Source organism: Manis javanica, chromosome 2 (assembly GCF_040802235.1).
Source record: "Manis javanica isolate MJ-LG chromosome 2, MJ_LKY, whole genome shotgun sequence".
In the NCBI taxonomy this organism is placed as follows: domain Eukaryota; kingdom Metazoa; phylum Chordata; class Mammalia; order Pholidota; family Manidae; genus Manis; species Manis javanica.
The window spans coordinates 90119239-90136972 of NC_133157.1; the positions used below are offsets into that span (position 1 = coordinate 90119239).

At 50.7% G+C, this 17734-nt stretch overlaps 1 protein-coding gene and 1 long non-coding RNA gene across 2 annotated transcripts in view; one reads left to right on the forward strand and one right to left on the reverse strand.

Moving 5' to 3' along the window:
* Nucleotides 1-1538: 1538 nt before the first annotated feature.
* Nucleotides 1539-17734, reverse strand: part of LOC108399402 (cytoplasmic dynein 2 intermediate chain 1-like) — a 34541-nt gene continuing 18345 nt past the window's right edge. Inside the window, 15 exon segments of the mRNA XM_073220029.1 lie at nt 1539-1701; nt 3745-3968; nt 5591-5722; nt 5952-6051; nt 8731-8750; nt 8875-8918; nt 11400-11451; nt 11862-11923; nt 12017-12133; nt 12869-12946; nt 12949-13027; nt 13812-13820; nt 13861-14018; nt 15856-15988; nt 17190-17278. Of these exon segments, the coding sequence (XP_073076130.1) occupies nt 1539-1701; nt 3745-3968; nt 5591-5722; nt 5952-6051; nt 8731-8750; nt 8875-8918; nt 11400-11451; nt 11862-11923; nt 12017-12133; nt 12869-12946; nt 12949-13027; nt 13812-13820; nt 13861-14018; nt 15856-15988; nt 17190-17278 (1460 nt within the window).
* LOC140845088 (uncharacterized) lies at nt 4495-5406 on the forward strand. The gene is made up of 2 exons (XR_012123760.1): nt 4495-4715; nt 5061-5406. It is a non-coding gene; the product is annotated as an uncharacterized lncRNA (long non-coding RNA).

The following is a 17734-nucleotide window of genomic DNA, read 5'->3' on the forward strand; positions in this document are numbered from 1 at the left end:
GGTTCTCTGAGTGGGTGGGAGGAAGGAGGTGCTGATGGGGGTGGGCTCCGCTGGTGGAATCAGGAGCAGCTGTCCCAGAGGAGGGACAGACATAGCCTTGGGACGGCGGCCCTGGGTCAGGGCCAACATTGCCGCCCAAGGAAATAGCTCCTGGTCCATGGAACAGTCTTTGGTGGCCATGCATCATCCCTCTGGGTCCTCCTGAGCCTCCAGTGGAACTTGGAGGGTCTAGGTCTAGTAAGGCTCTAGTTAGCAACCTCACGCCGTTCTATCCTGGGGATCCCCAAATGTTCATTTTTCAAGCTGTACTTTAATATGTTGGGGACAGTAGACATGTACACATGAGCTGTGACAAGGCCCCTCTCTTAACACCAGTTTAGATCAAATGGATTTCACAAATAAGCTTGAGGGAAAGGAGAGGGGAGGGTGGGAGGCCAGCCTGTCTGCAGAATGAAATCTCCATGTCCTGTTATGGAATATGACTGCACTGTACTAGCAAGAGCCGAACAGACGCCTGCTTGCACAGCCTGCATCCTCCCTGCCTTGGGCACAGGCCGGGCACCTACTGTGTGCAAGGTGAGCACAAAGCCCCAGGGGTGATGGGGAGAGATCCAACCTACTTCTGCTCCAGAGCTTGCGGCCCCATGAAGCCAGCAGAGCACGCCGGAGGTAAGACAGCCACACATGCTCACACATGGGACTGGTGCCCTGGGAGGTCCCAGGACATGGAGTGCCACGGGCAGGGGGCCTCCCAGGACCTTCCAGGTGAAAAGCGCTCCCGTTCTGGGGCGGAACTTCCGCACTGCTGGCTAGTGGAAGCTGCGTGTGGCCCAGAGAGCCCGGACCGTGTTGGGACGCCCCCTGGCCGCCTCTCTGCTGGGTAATGCTGGGTCGGCAAGGCCATCCTGGGCTTTCCCAGATACCAGCCCAGAATTCTCCTCTCCCTATGTCCCCATTGTGACTACGTGCAAAGTCCACAGAACTTACTTACTTGTATTATTTTTATACAAGGACAATTTTTAATATGAAAGCATAATGCAAAATGTGTCTGAGTAGATGTTCAAACAGTGCCCAAAGCAGCAGCCCACAAAACCTTCCAGGGAACAGCTGGCAGTGGCCATTTAAACAGACTGGCTCCTTAGTTTAGAACTGCATATATGCCATTTTGTGCAGGACTAAGAACATTGTTCATTAAAGACACTTCATGTAGGTTTGTTTGGAATCTAGTAACAGAGGAGACAATATTATAAGCTCTTCTAAGTAGAAATACTCTCAGAGAAGAACGCACTGGACATGACTATTTCCTCTGAAGCTCAGTAAACACCTAAAGTGTGTGTTTTTTCCATTCAAAAATAGTGATTTATTTACTGGGTAACATTCTTGTAAAATAAATGATGTACAATATACATGTCCTCCATCCACATGACACACGTGCATACGGACGTAGGAGCACACACCCTCATGCCCTCACTGGGTCCTGTGCAGCGCTGTCCTCACAATGGCACCAGCGGTCTGTGGCCCACTTCCTACCCGGCTTCCTACAGAAGCAGCCACAGCCTCCTCCGCTCGTCTCCCCCTGGGGTCACCCACGCCTTCCTCAGGTGCTGCACGTCCACGCTGCCGGAGGCTCTGGCCAGCACCAGGACCAGGAAGCTGCCCCTAGTCCTCTCTGCCTCTCCCACGATGGTCATGGCCATCACCCTGCAAGTGAGGGGCACACACTGTGATTCTGAGTGTCCCAAACCATCTGCCTTCCAGAAAAGAGAGAAAAGGAAGAGAAATTCTATAAATTTGGTAACAGTCAGTGAAAAGTTATGCCAGAAATAAACATATAAAATTTGATAGAAACCACTGTGGGCTTAGTTCTGTATTTAGAGGTCTGCTGGACTGGTCTGCAGGGAACAGTGTGGACTCAGGACATGCTGCCCTCAGACAGACAGAAACCATGGGCTACGCCACTAGCCCAAAGCCCTGGGCTCTGCTCCTTTCGGCACAGCTCAGCCAGTGAGAGACCCGGACCCATCTTGGCCACCCCACCTGCCCCCCCATCTCCTTGACCAGGCCCATCTCTAGAGTTGCCGCTTGGCTGACAGACTCCACGACATGCACCAGGTCCTCTGTCCCTCCATCCCCATAAGCGTGGAAACACGGTCAGGACCATCACTGGCCAGTTTAAAATGTCCTTCTTATGTGTGGGCCTTACAGAACCTGAGCAGCAGGGTGGGAAACCAGACAAGGTCCAGGCCCAAGATTAGCTGCAACATCTGTGCTGCCCCTGCTGAGCAGGTAGTCATCCTCATGGTTTTTGAATTTTTCCTAAAAGTGGCAAATTCTTCCTTCTATCTAGATTCTTGCCTTTCAACTCGAATTTCTTTCTGTTCTGCTTTTCTCTGATGCTAAGGAAAAGTAACTGGCCGCTTACTGTGGCTGTTACTCCCTCAGCCTGACCACTGAGGCAGGTGTCCAGGGAGAGGGGCTCTGCCTGCTCCTCGCAGTTCCAGCCGCCACCCTCTCCCGAGATTGGACACATTGATCAGCCACACCAGCCCCCACAGGCACAGTCTGTCCCAGGACTTGGGGGCCTGCCCCTGCCCCCAGGCTCCTCTGTGGAACATCCCCGCCTCAGCAAGACCTCCCCTGCCCCATTTAAAGCCCCAGCACCACTGCCCACACACTGGATACCCCCGTGTCCTGCATGCACTGTGGGGCTGGCTCATTTACCATACCTTGTCTATTACCTTCTTGCCCCAGCAGGACCGGCTCACACTGCACCCCTCGTGCCTGGAGCAGATCTGCCCCCCACAAACACCTGCTTTATTAAACGACTGGCAGACAGTCTTTGGAATAACTAAGTGCATTCTGTGTTTATATGAGTTGCAGCCCAGTGTTACGATGTACTGTTTAACGACTAAAATAATAAAAGTATACCTAGTGCTTTAACTAAATAAATGCACTCCTCATTTTTATTTAGGCCTTATCAGCATGTCCCCAATATCCTGGCAAACTACTTCTTGTTTGATCCCTCTGACCTTCCTCTTTCCTTTACATAGGGGACGTGGGGTACAGTGGATGGCCCCCCATCCTCCTCAGATTGTTACAGCCCTCACAGGAGGGGACTTACTGACAAGAAACATAAAATCTCAAGGAATCTCATGGAAAAAAAGTGGGGTCCAGAGAGAGTCCTTCATAAAGAAAGCATCAAATTTAATAAGAAAACAAGGACAAGGGATTATTTACAGTGCACTGATGACAACCCCCCATCTGACACTAGCCCATGGGGCTTCCCATGGTGAGTGCAGAGGCCACACAGGACTGGTGTGACTGTGACACCGCCTGGGCCACAGGAACGGCATTACTGTGAAATCACATGAATTACTGACTCCCACGTGGTACCCCTTTGTAGATACAAAAGGAACACTTTGTAGATCACTCAGGCAAATACTAAATTTATAAGACTAGTAAATGAACATAAATACGGAGCTCGCACAGTTCCTTCAATTCACAGAGTGATGATGACAGGGAAACAGAACAGTACAATCCTTTACCCCAGAGGCTCTTCTGGACCAAACATGAAATAAACACATCTTACAGTGGTTCCCAAAATAATGCTAAAATACGTAAACATGAAATCATATTTAAGTATAAATCATGGCGTTTTAAAGTGTAGCAACTGCGTGCACAAAGTAAGCAGGAAAGCCCACCCTGCAGAACCGCCACGACGGCCTGTCGGGCCCTCAGACTTACTTGTCTGGAGAGATGAGCTCTTTGGCTACAGGACCCAAGTTGCTTTCCAGAAGGTCCCATATGTAGACACAGGATGCATCATCCTGGACCAGAAACACAGCCGGCTGCGTCAAGTACCACTGCAGGCCTGTGGCAGTGTGATCGCCAGTGTTGCTGTCCCACTGCATGACCGGGTGCTCGGACGTCAGCTGGTGCAGCCGGATGCTCCCATCAGAACAGCCAGCCTGCGTGGGGAGGGGACTGCTGATCCCGGCTCGTTTTCCTTTCGTCCTCATCTCAGCAGCCAGGGAAATCCCTGAGAGCCTTACCTCTGCCCTCACCACACAAAGGTGCTCCCCTTGGAGATTCGGGTACACTTGAACCCCTCCCCTTCCCCAAATGGCTGATAATTAATGAATTCAGTAAATACATAAACAGTATTTATTTTTAACAAACTTAAATATTGCTGATGTGATCATATGCCATTAAGATGGGCTCCATGGAAGTAAACAAGCCACCTTTTTAGAAAAATTACATACACGGGTACCAGTAATGTGGTTAATACTGTCTCCTTGGATTGAAATTTCCACAAAGAAAAACATTTTAGCTCAGAAAGAGACACCTGATGCCTTTTTCCTCAATATATTTAATCCTTCACATACTCAAAAGCTGCAGAGGTATGAGGCACAATCATGAGTCATCTGTGTACTTGGGATGGAGCACGTGAGGTCAAGTGCACCAGGACACCTGGAGCAGGTTTCCAAGCTGGGGAGGCAGGGGGCCCAAGTCACTTAAATCAGAGACATCTGACAGGCAGAGATCAAAGTGCCTGTACAGCAACCATTTTACTGCCCAGAGCTTGGTTTCCAGGTATTTTTCTCCCTCTAGGAGCTGGGATTCCCTGGAGAAGCAGCGGACTCCAGGGCCTACTGTACCAGATGGCAAAGAAGGGCTTGTGAGTGACAGCAGAGGACACGCCCCGGACAGACAGTGTGAGTAGCAGAATAAGTGATTGAGACCCACCTAAGAGTCAAGGGCCACATGCCCATTCACATAATAAAGGCAGGCATGTGTGCCTAGGAGTCCAGGGAACAGCTGGCTCCACACAGAGCCTCAGTGGGGGCTGGACACCACCACCAATGGCAGGCGAGGCCGCCAGTGGCCCCACGAGCAGCAGGACTCCCGACACACCCATCTGTCCCCATGGGACCCGTATGAGAAAGGCAAGGGTGGGACCCACAGCACAGCGCCAGCGGGCATGGGCCAGGGCGCAGACCCGGATCTAGCTGTGCGGACCGGCACGTGCATTCAGAGGTGCATCCTATGCCCGTCAGCAGTGTCGAGGCAGGAGAGCCTGGGGAGATGCCCAGGCCAGAGGGTACTGAGGAGGCACAGCAGCTGCACGAGCTCCTGATGGGACAGCGCTCTGCTCAGAAAGGACGTCACCCCGACAGACCTGTGGGGAACAGGACCACAGCTGCAGAGGGTGGTCCTGCTCTGAGGACACCGACAACAATCTGTTCAGGGTGGACCTGTAAACCCACCCACAGAGGAACAGGATGGAATGAAGTGGCAAACATGTGGCATGTGGGGAGCCTGCATGGAGGGCAGGCAGAGAACTGGACTGCCGTAGCTTTCCTATGAGCCTGAAATTATGTCAAAATAAAATGTTTTAACAGCTGATCCATCCCATAGCTGTGTGAAGGACCTGCACTGACTGCACAGGTGGACCTCAGAGGAGCGAGGTGTGCAGGCGTGTCCCACATGCACTGCTGATGACTGACTTCTAAAACCCCAACAGATGGCCAGGTGTTGTGCTGCCCCAATAGAGCTGGTGCTTTAAAACAGACTTTCTTACCAGGAATACTCCAAATACAGGTTCTCCAAATGGCGAAAAGGCAATCGCATTCACCTTCACTGGTCTCACACTGCGCTGCTGGGGCATGAACAGTCTGGGAGACACTCTCAGATCCTGTCTGGTGCCATGCCTTACAAGGCCCTAGGGGTGGGAGATGCAGAGGTGACTAAGGAAAAGGTTAGGGGTGAGGCTGGATAAAGCTATTATTCCTGATGCAATTTAAACAAGATTATAATAAAAGTAAAGAGTAGGTTAACCTTTAGTGAAGATATTTGCCAGGCAACTCAAAGAATGAGTTAAAGAGTAGAATTTAAAATATCTATGGAGTAGAATTTTTAAATTCTAAATATTTAAAAGACGTGGCACTCACCACGTCTGTGCCAACAATAAAGTGATTAGGATCTGAAGGCAGGAATTTAACATTCAGTGTTTGGGTGGTCCCCCAAAACTCATCATCTTCATGGGAAAGGCTGAAAAAAATAGCAAAGATGAACAGTTTTAAAACCATGAGGATAATGACACTTAACATGCTTTCATGCTTTCATCACTTCTCATGAGATACATCACAACAGGCCTTTCACATTGCCTCTGAGGCCCTGGCTCCATTTTCTGTTTCTTTTTATATTACTGAGCTCTTGATAATTTCTCAAGCTCTATTTTCCCATTCACTAATTCTTTAGCTATGTCTAATCTGCTACTTAATAACCCACTAACTTTTAAGTTGGAGACAATGCCTCCATTTCTAGGAATGTTCTTTGGATTGCACAATTATCTCAAGGTCTTGGGGGTGCTAATCCTACTCACAGTGCTGTCTCCTCACACCGGGCATTTCGGGGTCTTCTTTCTGAGCTGTTTCCTGTAGGCACCCTATGTTTTGAGGTGAGCCAGCCGGGGTCACAGGCCTGGGACCAGCTCATGGATCACACCCACGCCAGAGCTCAGATTTCAGGTCTCCCGTGCTCCTGGCTCTGCTGGTCCGGGGGTGGGCTCTCTGAGTCTCTCTCCCTGAGAGGCAGTGAATCCGGAGTCCTGGGCAGAGTCTCATCCTTGTTCCCTGTCCCAGACAAGCCTGACGCAGCAGTGGGGCTGCAGGGCTTGAGCTCAACACAGCCACCTGACAGCCCAGTCCCACAGCACCTGAAAGCTCACACACTAAACAAAGTTCCATCCTTGTTCTGGCATGTTCCTCTGTTCCTTTTAAAAGCCATACTTAGCATACTGAAGGCTTTCACATTGCACAGGGATGTGTCTGAACAGAAAGCCCACAGCGGCTCCTTCTTCCACTCTGCCCTCCTCAGAGGTCAGGACCCTGGCCACTCTGTGCATACACTTCTCATACCACATTTAGGACGCGAATGTCACCTACCAGCTGAGGACTCCCAGGTCCGTGCCTCCCAGGAGATCCCTGCTACAGAGCCACTGCCTCCTGGTCATGGCCATGCACAGCACACACTCTGCCCCCATGCCCCATTTTGTTCATCTCATGCACAGTACCCAGTAGCCGAGCCAGACACCAGGGCCAGGACTGCACTCATTTTCCTTATGGACCCCTTAACAGCTGCCCAGCTGGTCTCCTTCCCATGCAACCCCACACTGTTGCCAACTTGATGGTTCTAAGTAAGACACACTGCCTTAAAATCCTGCAATGGCTCCCTACCACCTCCAGAGAATCGTCTAAATGCCTCAGCACTGCAAATACCCCAGGGTCTGGCCACAGACCTGCACAGTCTCTTTCTCAAAGGCAGACCCACCAGTTCCTATGTGGGCCTTGCATCTCCATGCCCTGCCTTGTCTGGTGGGGCACACACCGCCTGGCCCATCTCAGCTGCTGCTTCTCCCAAAAGTCACCTTTCTACCCTAGCCGGCCCCTCCTCTGACCCCTACACACCACAAGCATGCCCTGACAGAGAACTTCAGGCCCGTGCCACAACCACAGTGGATGAGGTGCACCCGGGGGACGGCTGCTTGTCCCAGCTTCCAGGGAGCTTCACTTAAGATCACGAGACCTCCAGGGATACCCATGTCCAGTGACTGACTGGACAGAGGGCAGAAAGGCTGGCAAGGTCCACTCTGAAAAGCTGCCCGGCTCAGTGCCCCTGGGGCCCGGCAGCAGCTGTGGGGCTGGCTTCACAGCTCACCTCATCCAGGTATGGCCACTCCCCCTTTTCCAGCATTGATCCCAAGGGATGGCTTTACAAACTTTATTTGCATAGAACTTCCACCAAATTTCATTCCCCTGATGCCAGGGAGCCCACCTGCAGTGACTGCTGTCTTCACATATCTGCATCCTCACCAGAGTCTAAAGGGAAAGAATGCCAGGCTCTGGCACCACAAAGCCTGGCACACAGAGTGCTCACAGCAAGGCCAGATGACCGCGCATAGGTCTAAGGGAGGCAGTGCTGGGGGTTTCGGAGGAAACCTGACTTTAGCTATATCAGACACCTTCCTTCCAAGAGGGCAAGTACACTACAGGACATTTTGGTTAAAAATTAAATGCAATGCATCTCATGAAGTGGTAAGGGCCACAGCAGAGGTAAGAACAGAGTTCTTACGGAAACCCGATGAGGGAGTCAGGCGTCTGCCACTGGCCCAGAGACCACCTGTGCCCAGCTCTGCAGTCTACTTACTGTGTGAGTTTTTAAACATGACTGATTCCCCATCATAATTATATTTAAATCCACTGAAGGTGATTCACAATTTCAAAGCATGTACAAGTTCACTGACACACCCATAGTTTTGTCTGATGATGAGGAATCAGGCTATTAACCAATGTTACTTCAGGAATAAATCACATGCTGATAACCCCTCACTGCAGTAACTGTCAAAAAAAGATATCTTCAGGAAATAAATTACCAAGGAACATATAAATTATATTTGTACATTTAATAAGAATTTTTATGACATATAAAGTCATATGAATAAAAGTAGAACTCTAAATTTCTGAATAATACTTTCATATTAACATTTCTGGTTCCAGAAACTCATCTAAGTTCAACTTCAAGGTTGTTTTAAAACTAGATGTAAAATAATCAAATAGTACCAATTTATAAGACACAAAATACTTTAATCAAAGAAAAAAATGTAGCTCTGTACGTGGCATTGGACCCATTGATACTGAACTAACAAGCAGATAAACCAGCAAAAAGCACAGGTGAAGAAGCTGGAGCACCTCTTGCAGTTCCGACCATGCGTCTGCTGTGCATGCAGTGGCCCAATGTCACCTCCCTCCATGAGAACACTTCCCCTTTCCCAGCATTGATCCCAAGGGATCACCTTACAAACTTTATTTGTACAGAACTTCCACCAAACTTTATTCCCCTGATGCCAGGGAGCCCACCTGCAGTGACTGCTGCAGAAACCAGAAATAAATGCCTCCCTTCCCCAACACAAGTTGAACCCAAATCCAATTATAGTTGCCTGGAATCACTTTTCACTGCTTAATTGTCTGTGTTAGAAAATAATATCAAAATGTAGATGAATAAAGATCATTCCCTCCCCCAAGCAGGAGAGGTTTTGTATTTGCTGTAGGATGGGAATAAAGAATTTTCAGTTCAGGGCCTTATAGGACAAGGACTGGTGCAATCTGGGTCAAGAAGTCCCGACAAGTTTAGATTTATAAAAGAAGGGCAGCACACTGAGCAAAAAAGTCAGCATTTGACAAAACGCCAAGTGCCCGGCAGACACTCTGCCGTCAGCGCCCACTAGTGGTCCTGAGCACATCAACAGCACACTGGCCCCAACGCCTGCCCGCTCTCCTGCAGACGCATGCAGAGGCTCTGACTCCTCAGCCCACCACTGCCCGCCTTGTCACAGCCACAGAGCTGCAATTCCTTCCTGGAACATCCCAAAGTGCCATGCCACACCTCGGCCATCCCCTGGCCTTGCCACCTTTGTCTAGTCCCAACATTGTCCTCTTTTGTTGGAACTACTGCAAGGGGGTCACTGGAAATTTAAATATACTGAAACCCAAATCCTGGGAAAGGTACTACCTAGAACCTTGGAATAGTTGGATTAAAAGTATGTAAATAAATTCAGCTTCCAGTTGGAAAGGGTGCTATAATCATGTATCACAGACTCAGTTCTGAATCTTGCTACCTGTCAGTTATAACTGATGCAAATGTGCAATGTTGCTGTTCCTATTTGGCAACACCCCCACTTTCCACTCACTGGAGGAACCCCAGGGCTCAAAGTCTCCCCCAAAGGCTACCCTTCCCACCCTGGGATGGCCTCCTTGCCCTGGCACTCGGCCCAACAAGCACTTCTGATCCAGCAATGACATCAGCAATGGCTATGGTTGGCACACCACCCTCCCCATGAGATCACCATCTCACAGCACAGCCCCAGCACCCACTCACTGTGGCCCCCTGGCAGCCAGGGAGGGACCAACAGTTCAGAGGACAGACAGCAGCTGGCTGGCTCTGACCATGAGGAGTCCTCCAGTGGGATGCTGATCCGACATTCATGAGACACAGCTTGGAACCACCCAGCCTCTCCTGTAGGCATTTGATGCCCAGAGCTTTTCCACACTGCTTGCTGGTATGATTGTCATTCCCTCTTTTCCCAAAAGCAAAGTGGAGACATGGTCAGTGTTTGGGAATTTTCATAGAGCAACATTTAACAGTGAAACACATTGCTCTACAGCATCCTTCACATGACTTCCCACATACACTACAAAGCATTTTCATGCAAAAGAATTTCATCTGCACAGGCAGACTGTGAACTGCAACAGACACTCTACCACCTTATTACCAACCATAGTTCTGAAAAGGTGCCGGGTCATGGCACAAGTGGACAGCACGGGCAGCTCAGGCTGTGCCCTCCTCCAGGCTGTGACCCCCCTGGGAGCCGGGCACAGGCCTGGGGAGGTGGCTCAGCTCCAAGCCTGCCTGGGAGTATGGCCCGCAGTCCACACCAAGGAAGGGCAGAGCACCTGGGGCCCCCCTGCTACCGCCTCCCACAGACACACGCAGCACAAAGGTCTCATCATAAGCAGAGGATGCTCTATGAAGCGGACACTGAGAAAAACACTTACTCAACCTCAATAAATTTACCAGTGAGACCAGTGAGATGATTCGGCCTTGGCATTATCAGAGCCCAAGTCAGGTCCCAGCAATGCCTCAGTGGAAGGTGAAGCACAAGCCCCGCTGAATAAAGACGCTTCTCTGATTTCGAGAAGTCAGGAACAAAAAAAAAGATTTTTGCTGGATCTTCCCAGGGCACAGCCAACAATTCAGGAGGAAAAGGGCTTGTCATGGGACAGTGAGTGGTCAGGGCTGGTGAGGTGTCAGGAAGTCAGAGGCCCTAGACCACACAACAGCACAGACTGGGGAGGTCCATGAGGCATGAGAGCAGCAGGCCCGTGCAGAGGACCGCGTCACATCTGCCCTGACACGGGGCTGCCCGCACCGGTCTCAGACCCCTTCCAGAGTCACCACAAAGGTGGCAACATGCCAAAAGCAAAGGGCAGGGAGCAGATGCATCTCCCCCAGGGACCCAGACTCCAAAGTGTGCACACACACGAGGGTGGGGTTCTGGGCCCTGGAGAGCCCGCGGGAAAGGCAAGGGGCTAGCACTATGCTTACATGCACCCCACAGAGCAGAAATCACAGCGTGAAGAGCCCTCCCTGCCCCTGACTGAATCATCCCATCAGCGGCACGTCACTGACTCACTCTGGGCTCCTGCTCCATGTAGATAAGGTCGTACATAACTTTATTTCTCATACAGCTAATTACTTTTTAAAGTGGTTATTTGTATCTTTAATCTCCATTCATTTTAGGAAACTCTGACTAAAATTAATATTTTCAACTTAATAGTTACCTAAATCACTTATTGAACCTGCAATATCTGGCTTCGATAATTCAAGCACCACCTGAGAACAGAATATTGGAAATGGGTATTAACACCCTGCAAATATCAGACAATCTGAGCACAGCACGGGCTCATGCAGACGGCTCACTGCGTCAGGCACCGGCTGTAACTGCCCCATAGTAAGGATGTTCACTTCAGCACTAGTGGCTCAGAGGCCGTGACTCTTCCTCTCGCCCCTGCCCGTTTCCCTTCTCTGGGTGGCTGGTCCGGGCCAGCGCCTCAGCATACCCTCCAGCCGCCTCCTGGCCCTGTCATCCAGCCGAACGAACCTCTGGGAGCTCCGGGAGGTTTCCTGGCAATCCAGCCATGCTGTGGTCTCCCCGCAGACAGCAGGTGCTCACCGCACCTCACACGACTCAGGCCAGCAGGTGGGGAGCCTGTGCATAAGGTGCCCGGGCAAGCCATACTCACCCACATGTTGAAAACCCCGCTTTCATCCAAGGAGGTGATGTGGAACGACAACCCTGACATTTCTAACAGAAACAGAGACAAGAAGTGGCTCATGAACAATGATGGCACGTCCTAGCTGCTGACTGGGGGCTTTGCGGAACTGGAGGGCCAAGTACCCTCCTGAGTGGAAACGGGTGAGAGCACCAAACTCTGCTTCTTAAGGGCGGCTGTGGAGATGGGCTCCGTGGCCTGAAGAGCGCTGCAGTGGCTGGCTGGAGTGAGGGTCCCATCTAGGGGTCAGAGCACACGGTGCTGCCAGTGAGGACGCAGGCCCTCCTGCAGGCACCATTCATGGGCACCAGCCACCAGGACTGGACCAGAGGGTGGGCAAATGCAGTACACACGGTGGGCACTGCCCAGCCGGGAGGGGGGCCACTGACATGCACAGCACACCAGGTGGCAAACACACGATGTGGGAGAAGCCAGGCTCAAAGGTCTGTGCTCTGTGTGATTCTGTTTATTGCACAACTGGAAAAGGTAAAACTATATAGAGAGAAAACTGTCAGTGTAGGTGGAAATGGGAGACACAGAACCAAGTGTGGGTGGGGTGGGGGCATTGTGGGAACACAGAGACAGACAGTGAGGGCGCCAGGGTCTGAGCGCAGGCCCCACCCCCACGTCAGAGCGACCAGGATGTGGGTACGAGTGGCTGGGATACAGGCCGGGACTGGCATCACTGGACAGTGTCTGTGGAACACAGAGGGAGCATATGGCAGCCGGCCTTCAGCTGGCATAGACCGAGTCATCCGTCGAGGGTGTGGAAGCCTTGCACTGAATTAGGAACATTGCAGCTGCGGGTGGCCACTGCCACTCATGACCCAGATGGATCTTTGTTTTTCTATTTATCAAATGTCTCTTTTTTCCTCGGAGGTCAGAGCCCATCCCCTGGGGTAATCTGAACAAAAAATGTAAAGAAATTTCAGATGCTCCTCAAACCTGCCGCGGCTTTCCTGGAGGACACTGAAGGGCGGAGAATGTCGGCATCCTGAATGTCCAGAAGCAGTCGCTCAGCTTCACATAACAATGTATCTGGGAGTCTTCCCTTAGTCCCACACGACCACTGAGCCACGGGCTGTTCCAGCAAACAGCAAAAAGGCCTTAAAAGGGCTAAAGCAACAGCATGTGACCTAGGAAGGCACATAGCAAGCTCGAGATGGGAACACTGGCTCCGGCCTCCCTGTGTCACTTGGGCCCCTGGGACCCTCCCAACCGGTGCTGTGGGACTCAGCAAGCAGGAAGCATACTGAGGTGCTTTGCAAACAGCCTGGTGCTCGGTGTGCCACACCCCCCATTACCTCAACTAGCCGAGACCAGGACAGAAAAGCATTTCTTTGTCATTTTATTTACATCTGCTATTGCAAAAAGTTACTATTTTCAAATCCCAAAAACTGACACCTGAAAGTCATGACCCAACAGTTGTGGAGAATTAATGATTCTGATGTCAAGGCACACACGAATTGAAAAATCACAGCGTGCATTTTCCCAACCCCAAAGAAAGCACATGGAGGGGACAGCTGTCCCGCCAGCCCACTGGCCTCATTAACCAGGGCCTGCAGTGCACAGGACCGAAAACTGGAAATCCCAAGCATACTAAGAAGCCTCTAAAATGTCCGTGACCCACATGGTGCGAGCCAAAAGGCATATTCCCACAGCCACGCCCAGTGGCCTGTGCTGTTGAGACCTGAAGTCACATGGCACTGGTTCCCAATGGACCCACAAGGCTGCAATGACCCTGGATTTCCTCAGTCTGAATGGGTCCTTTGAGCTAAGAATTTGTAGAGATGAAACAGACACAGACACATGTCTTGTCACACCTGCTCATAGCTGAGAGTGTGCCTGCTAAGTTCCTGTTCTGCGTCACTGTCCCCTCTTGGCTCACGGTGCATGCCCCTGCACTGGCCCTCGTGCTGCACGCCCTTCCTTTCGCTAAGGCTGTGACTCCTGGAGACATACCTCTGACTCATATCAGGACCTTCTAAGGCCCCAAAGGCTACCAGATATCCCACACTCAGAGCACATATCTGCCATCCAGCGCAGGGTTGAAGGCCTTCCCAGGCTGACCATGGACAGACACCACTATCTGTCTCTGCACCTGAGAGGCATGCAGAAGAGACACTTCTCAATCTAGGAATAAAGGGAGAATGATATTTCTGCATTGTAGTGATCTGCCAGAATCCATGTTAAATTAACACACTTGAGAACACTCAAGTAAATCTCAGCTTACTGAAGCAGCAAACATGGTCTTTTCACAACCGCACACACACAAAGTGTGGGTTTTGAAAATGGCCACAGCTTTGCCTGAACACTGTCCGAGTCAGCCACATGGTTTTGCAGCAAAGCAGCCCTTCAAATCTGGATGACATGCCTTCTCCCTCACCTACTAGCCACTCTGCTAGACCAGGCTGCCCAAATGTGCTCTGGAGTTACCGCTATGCACCCGGCCAGGATCCCTCCGGTCCCGTTGGTCTTCCTGCAGTGAGGCCTTCTCCATCAGGAGTGGCAACAACTGCCCACTTTGTTTTTCTCTTTAGAACACTCCCCTCTGACATTTCACTTGTTCAGTAGTTTTTAGCCAATTTGACCCACCAGGAGGGCAGGATTTGTCTGTCTGTCTGCCCACAGCTGAATCCCAGCAGTGCCTGGGATGCTGTGGACACTCACTGAGTCGTCATCATACTAATGAATGAAGGAGCACGAGCAGGCTGCCTCAGGGGTGTGCCCGGCTGTGTGCATCCTGGAAGTGGTGATGTTGTGGAGGAGGCCCATGGAGGCTGGCGTGTGGTCCTCCTGAAATGGAGCCGGGTGTGTGTGGCAAGCCCAGGCCACAGGGGAGATGAGCTGCTCACTCTCAGACACCTGTCATCCCAACCTCATTTTCCTTCTATTTCCTCAAATTCATTTCACTAGAACATAAAAACGAGTAAGAAAACCTCCACTCTTCACTTCCAGAACTCAGACCTACTGCACAAGGGCCGAGCATGTGAGAACACATGTGCAGGGCATCCCCCCACTCCCTGCAGCCCACACAGCCATGGGCACACACCAGCTCCCACAAAAGCACTCTATTACTCCCCGTGTCTTGGCGTGAGGAGGGCAGTAGGAGTGTGACTGTCCATGTTTTGAACGCTACAGATACAATGATTGACTATTTTTCTAGTAGGATAACTCTTATCTTTTAAAAACAAAAATACAAAGAACATGAGGTTTTTTTAAGTTAATGATACCATTTTTGTCACTGTCAAATGCAGAGGAACATACATGAATCTAACGACCTCTGAGCAGTAGGCAGGACAGAGCAAACCCTAGGTCGCACTGGTGCCTTGGCTTCCACAGGCCCAGGAACAGCTGGCGGAGGGCAGGTTCACCGTGTGCCTCCCTCCACAGACCAGACAGGACCCCAGGACTGCCTCACCAGCTACTTTTTTAAAAGGCAAATTGGTGACCAGCTTAAAAAATTTAAATATGGTCATGCAAATGATGTTCGTTTAAACTAACAAATGGTGACCTGCAGCTATACCTCTGTTTGGTGCTGTGGGCTTCCCGGGGTGAGCGGTCCTGTTCTGTGACCAGGGTGAAATCTGAGGGAGGAGCCACAGAGCGTTGCCGAGCCTGTCACACTGTGGCTCAGGTAGGAACATCACTCTCATAGCCACTCTCACATTTCCCTATTCCAAGAAATAAAGAAACTGAACAGGCCTGAAAAAAGGATTTAGAACACACAAAACCTCAGGGTCCATTCACCTAAGTTCCTGTGTCCCTCTGCTCATTATCTCATGAGAGTTCATGATTCTAACAGACACACTAAGGAAACCTCATCCTGCACCCCAGAGCCCCACAGAGGTAGGATCTCCATTCCGCATTAAATAAACCCGCCTCATTAACATGGGATGTCATATTAAAGATCATGCTTCCCACATGAACGTCTAGTGGTGAATTCAAGATGCACTGGGCCAGCTCCTTTGGAGGAATGGCAGGCTGGTGTCCAGCGGCAAGGCACTGTTGCTGACAGGCAGCACACTGCCCTGCGCCCTGGGGCTCCAACGGGGCTTGGCCACCACATGGTCTTCTCCCAGCAGAACTGCAATCACCTTTCAAAGACAATCGTGTCCTTAATAAACACACTTACGCATACTTTTACAAGAAAACACACACACAAATTACCTATTCACCTTCCCCATGTCTGAAAGTAACTGCTTAACTCCAAGACATCATAAAAATAACTGAATGCACTCTTATTGTTCTTGCACAGGGGCAGACACAGGTAAACCTCCACCAGTGGGAACTCCATGGGACAGCCAGAGTGTCCATCAGAAGGTGTTTTCCTAGCAAATACAGAGGAAGAGCAAAACGGCTGCCACCCAGCTCTCCTGAACGAGTAAGGGTGTAGACAATATTGTGCACACTCCATACTGTGGGGACCCAGGATGAACAGGGTCTCTGTAACTGCTCTAACAGGTGTAGGATGCTGATGGGCAGGGGCAGACTTGGTGGGGGTGCTGTCATCTGGGTCCTGATGGGACGGGTGTGGAGGATGGGCTGCAGAAGCTAGCGGAGAGCCTTGCGGTCCAAGTCAGCCCCAACCTGGCTCTGTGTCCACACTCCACTCCCACCACAGACAGCTCTCCTCCTCCCGACCCTGACCCAAAGGCTCTCCTCTTCGTGCCCCCTGAACTTATGGTGAAAGAGAAGCTGGCTGGATTTCAAATTACATGATCGCATTTCGTGAAGCACAGACTCTCTAACATGGTACAGAGAGGGTGTAAGCACCGGGTGTCCAGAATAGACAGAAACGGGCTCATTCCACATTTACTGTACTTACTGTAGCTTTTTTATTTAAATTCTGAGCCAACATGAAAAACATACAGTCAACTGAGGAGACCTGGTGATGTTAAGAAACACCAGTAGGGCTGAGGTAGCCATGGAGAGGATGGTGTGGTGACCACAACTTGTTCTGAGTAACTGAGGGTGTGGGGGAGTTGGGGCTCGGATGAGACAGGTTGGCTTTGAGTCAGTAGCTGCTGAAGCCCATGGGTGCAGCCTGCTGTTCCCTTTGCATGCATTTTGAAAATTTCTATAATCAGTTTAAAAGACATGGGTATCAAATACCCTAGAGGTGTACATGCCTTGCCAACTTAATACACCTGCTTTTCAGCCTGCATTTATTTTGACACATGTGCAGCTGGCATGAAGCCACAGACCCAAGTCCACAGGCAGCTGCTGTGACATGCGTCAGCGGGTCACCTGCACACAGGGCTTCATGACTGTGGAGATGCAGAGGGTGTGGTGTACCTGGCAAGCTGCCCAGAGGAAGCTGGACAGCCTTGGTGTGTGGACCTTGGGTTCAGCCACAGTGCCAGAGATGGCGCCATCCTCAGCCCCTAGAAAAACAATATGACCCTAAAGGAGACCGCCGCACATGCCTTTGAGTTACAAAGAGGCGTTACAAACGGGCCCTGGAAGGAAAAGTCAGAGAAGTTTACACTTATTCCCGAGATCTGCTAGTGATTTTTTCAAAAACAATTGAGTCTTGTTTTATAGAAAGTCTCTACACAGAATTTCCCTGAAACACTGAGGACAATAGTTAGAGGTGCCAATTCAATTGTTATGCAAGCATGAGGTATGCTGTTCTCACAGAGTGAGCCTCTGTGAGGAAGGGGAGCAAGGGGACCCCTGCCCACATGTATCCCCAGAGCAGACCACCCACTAGCACCCATGCAGCTCCAGGGACCCAATGTCGAACATGTGTGCTGTGGGTCTTGTGCCTGTACCATGAACATGTCTGGACACTTAGGTATGAAACATTTGGTCCTTAAATATGAAAACTCTACTGAGCA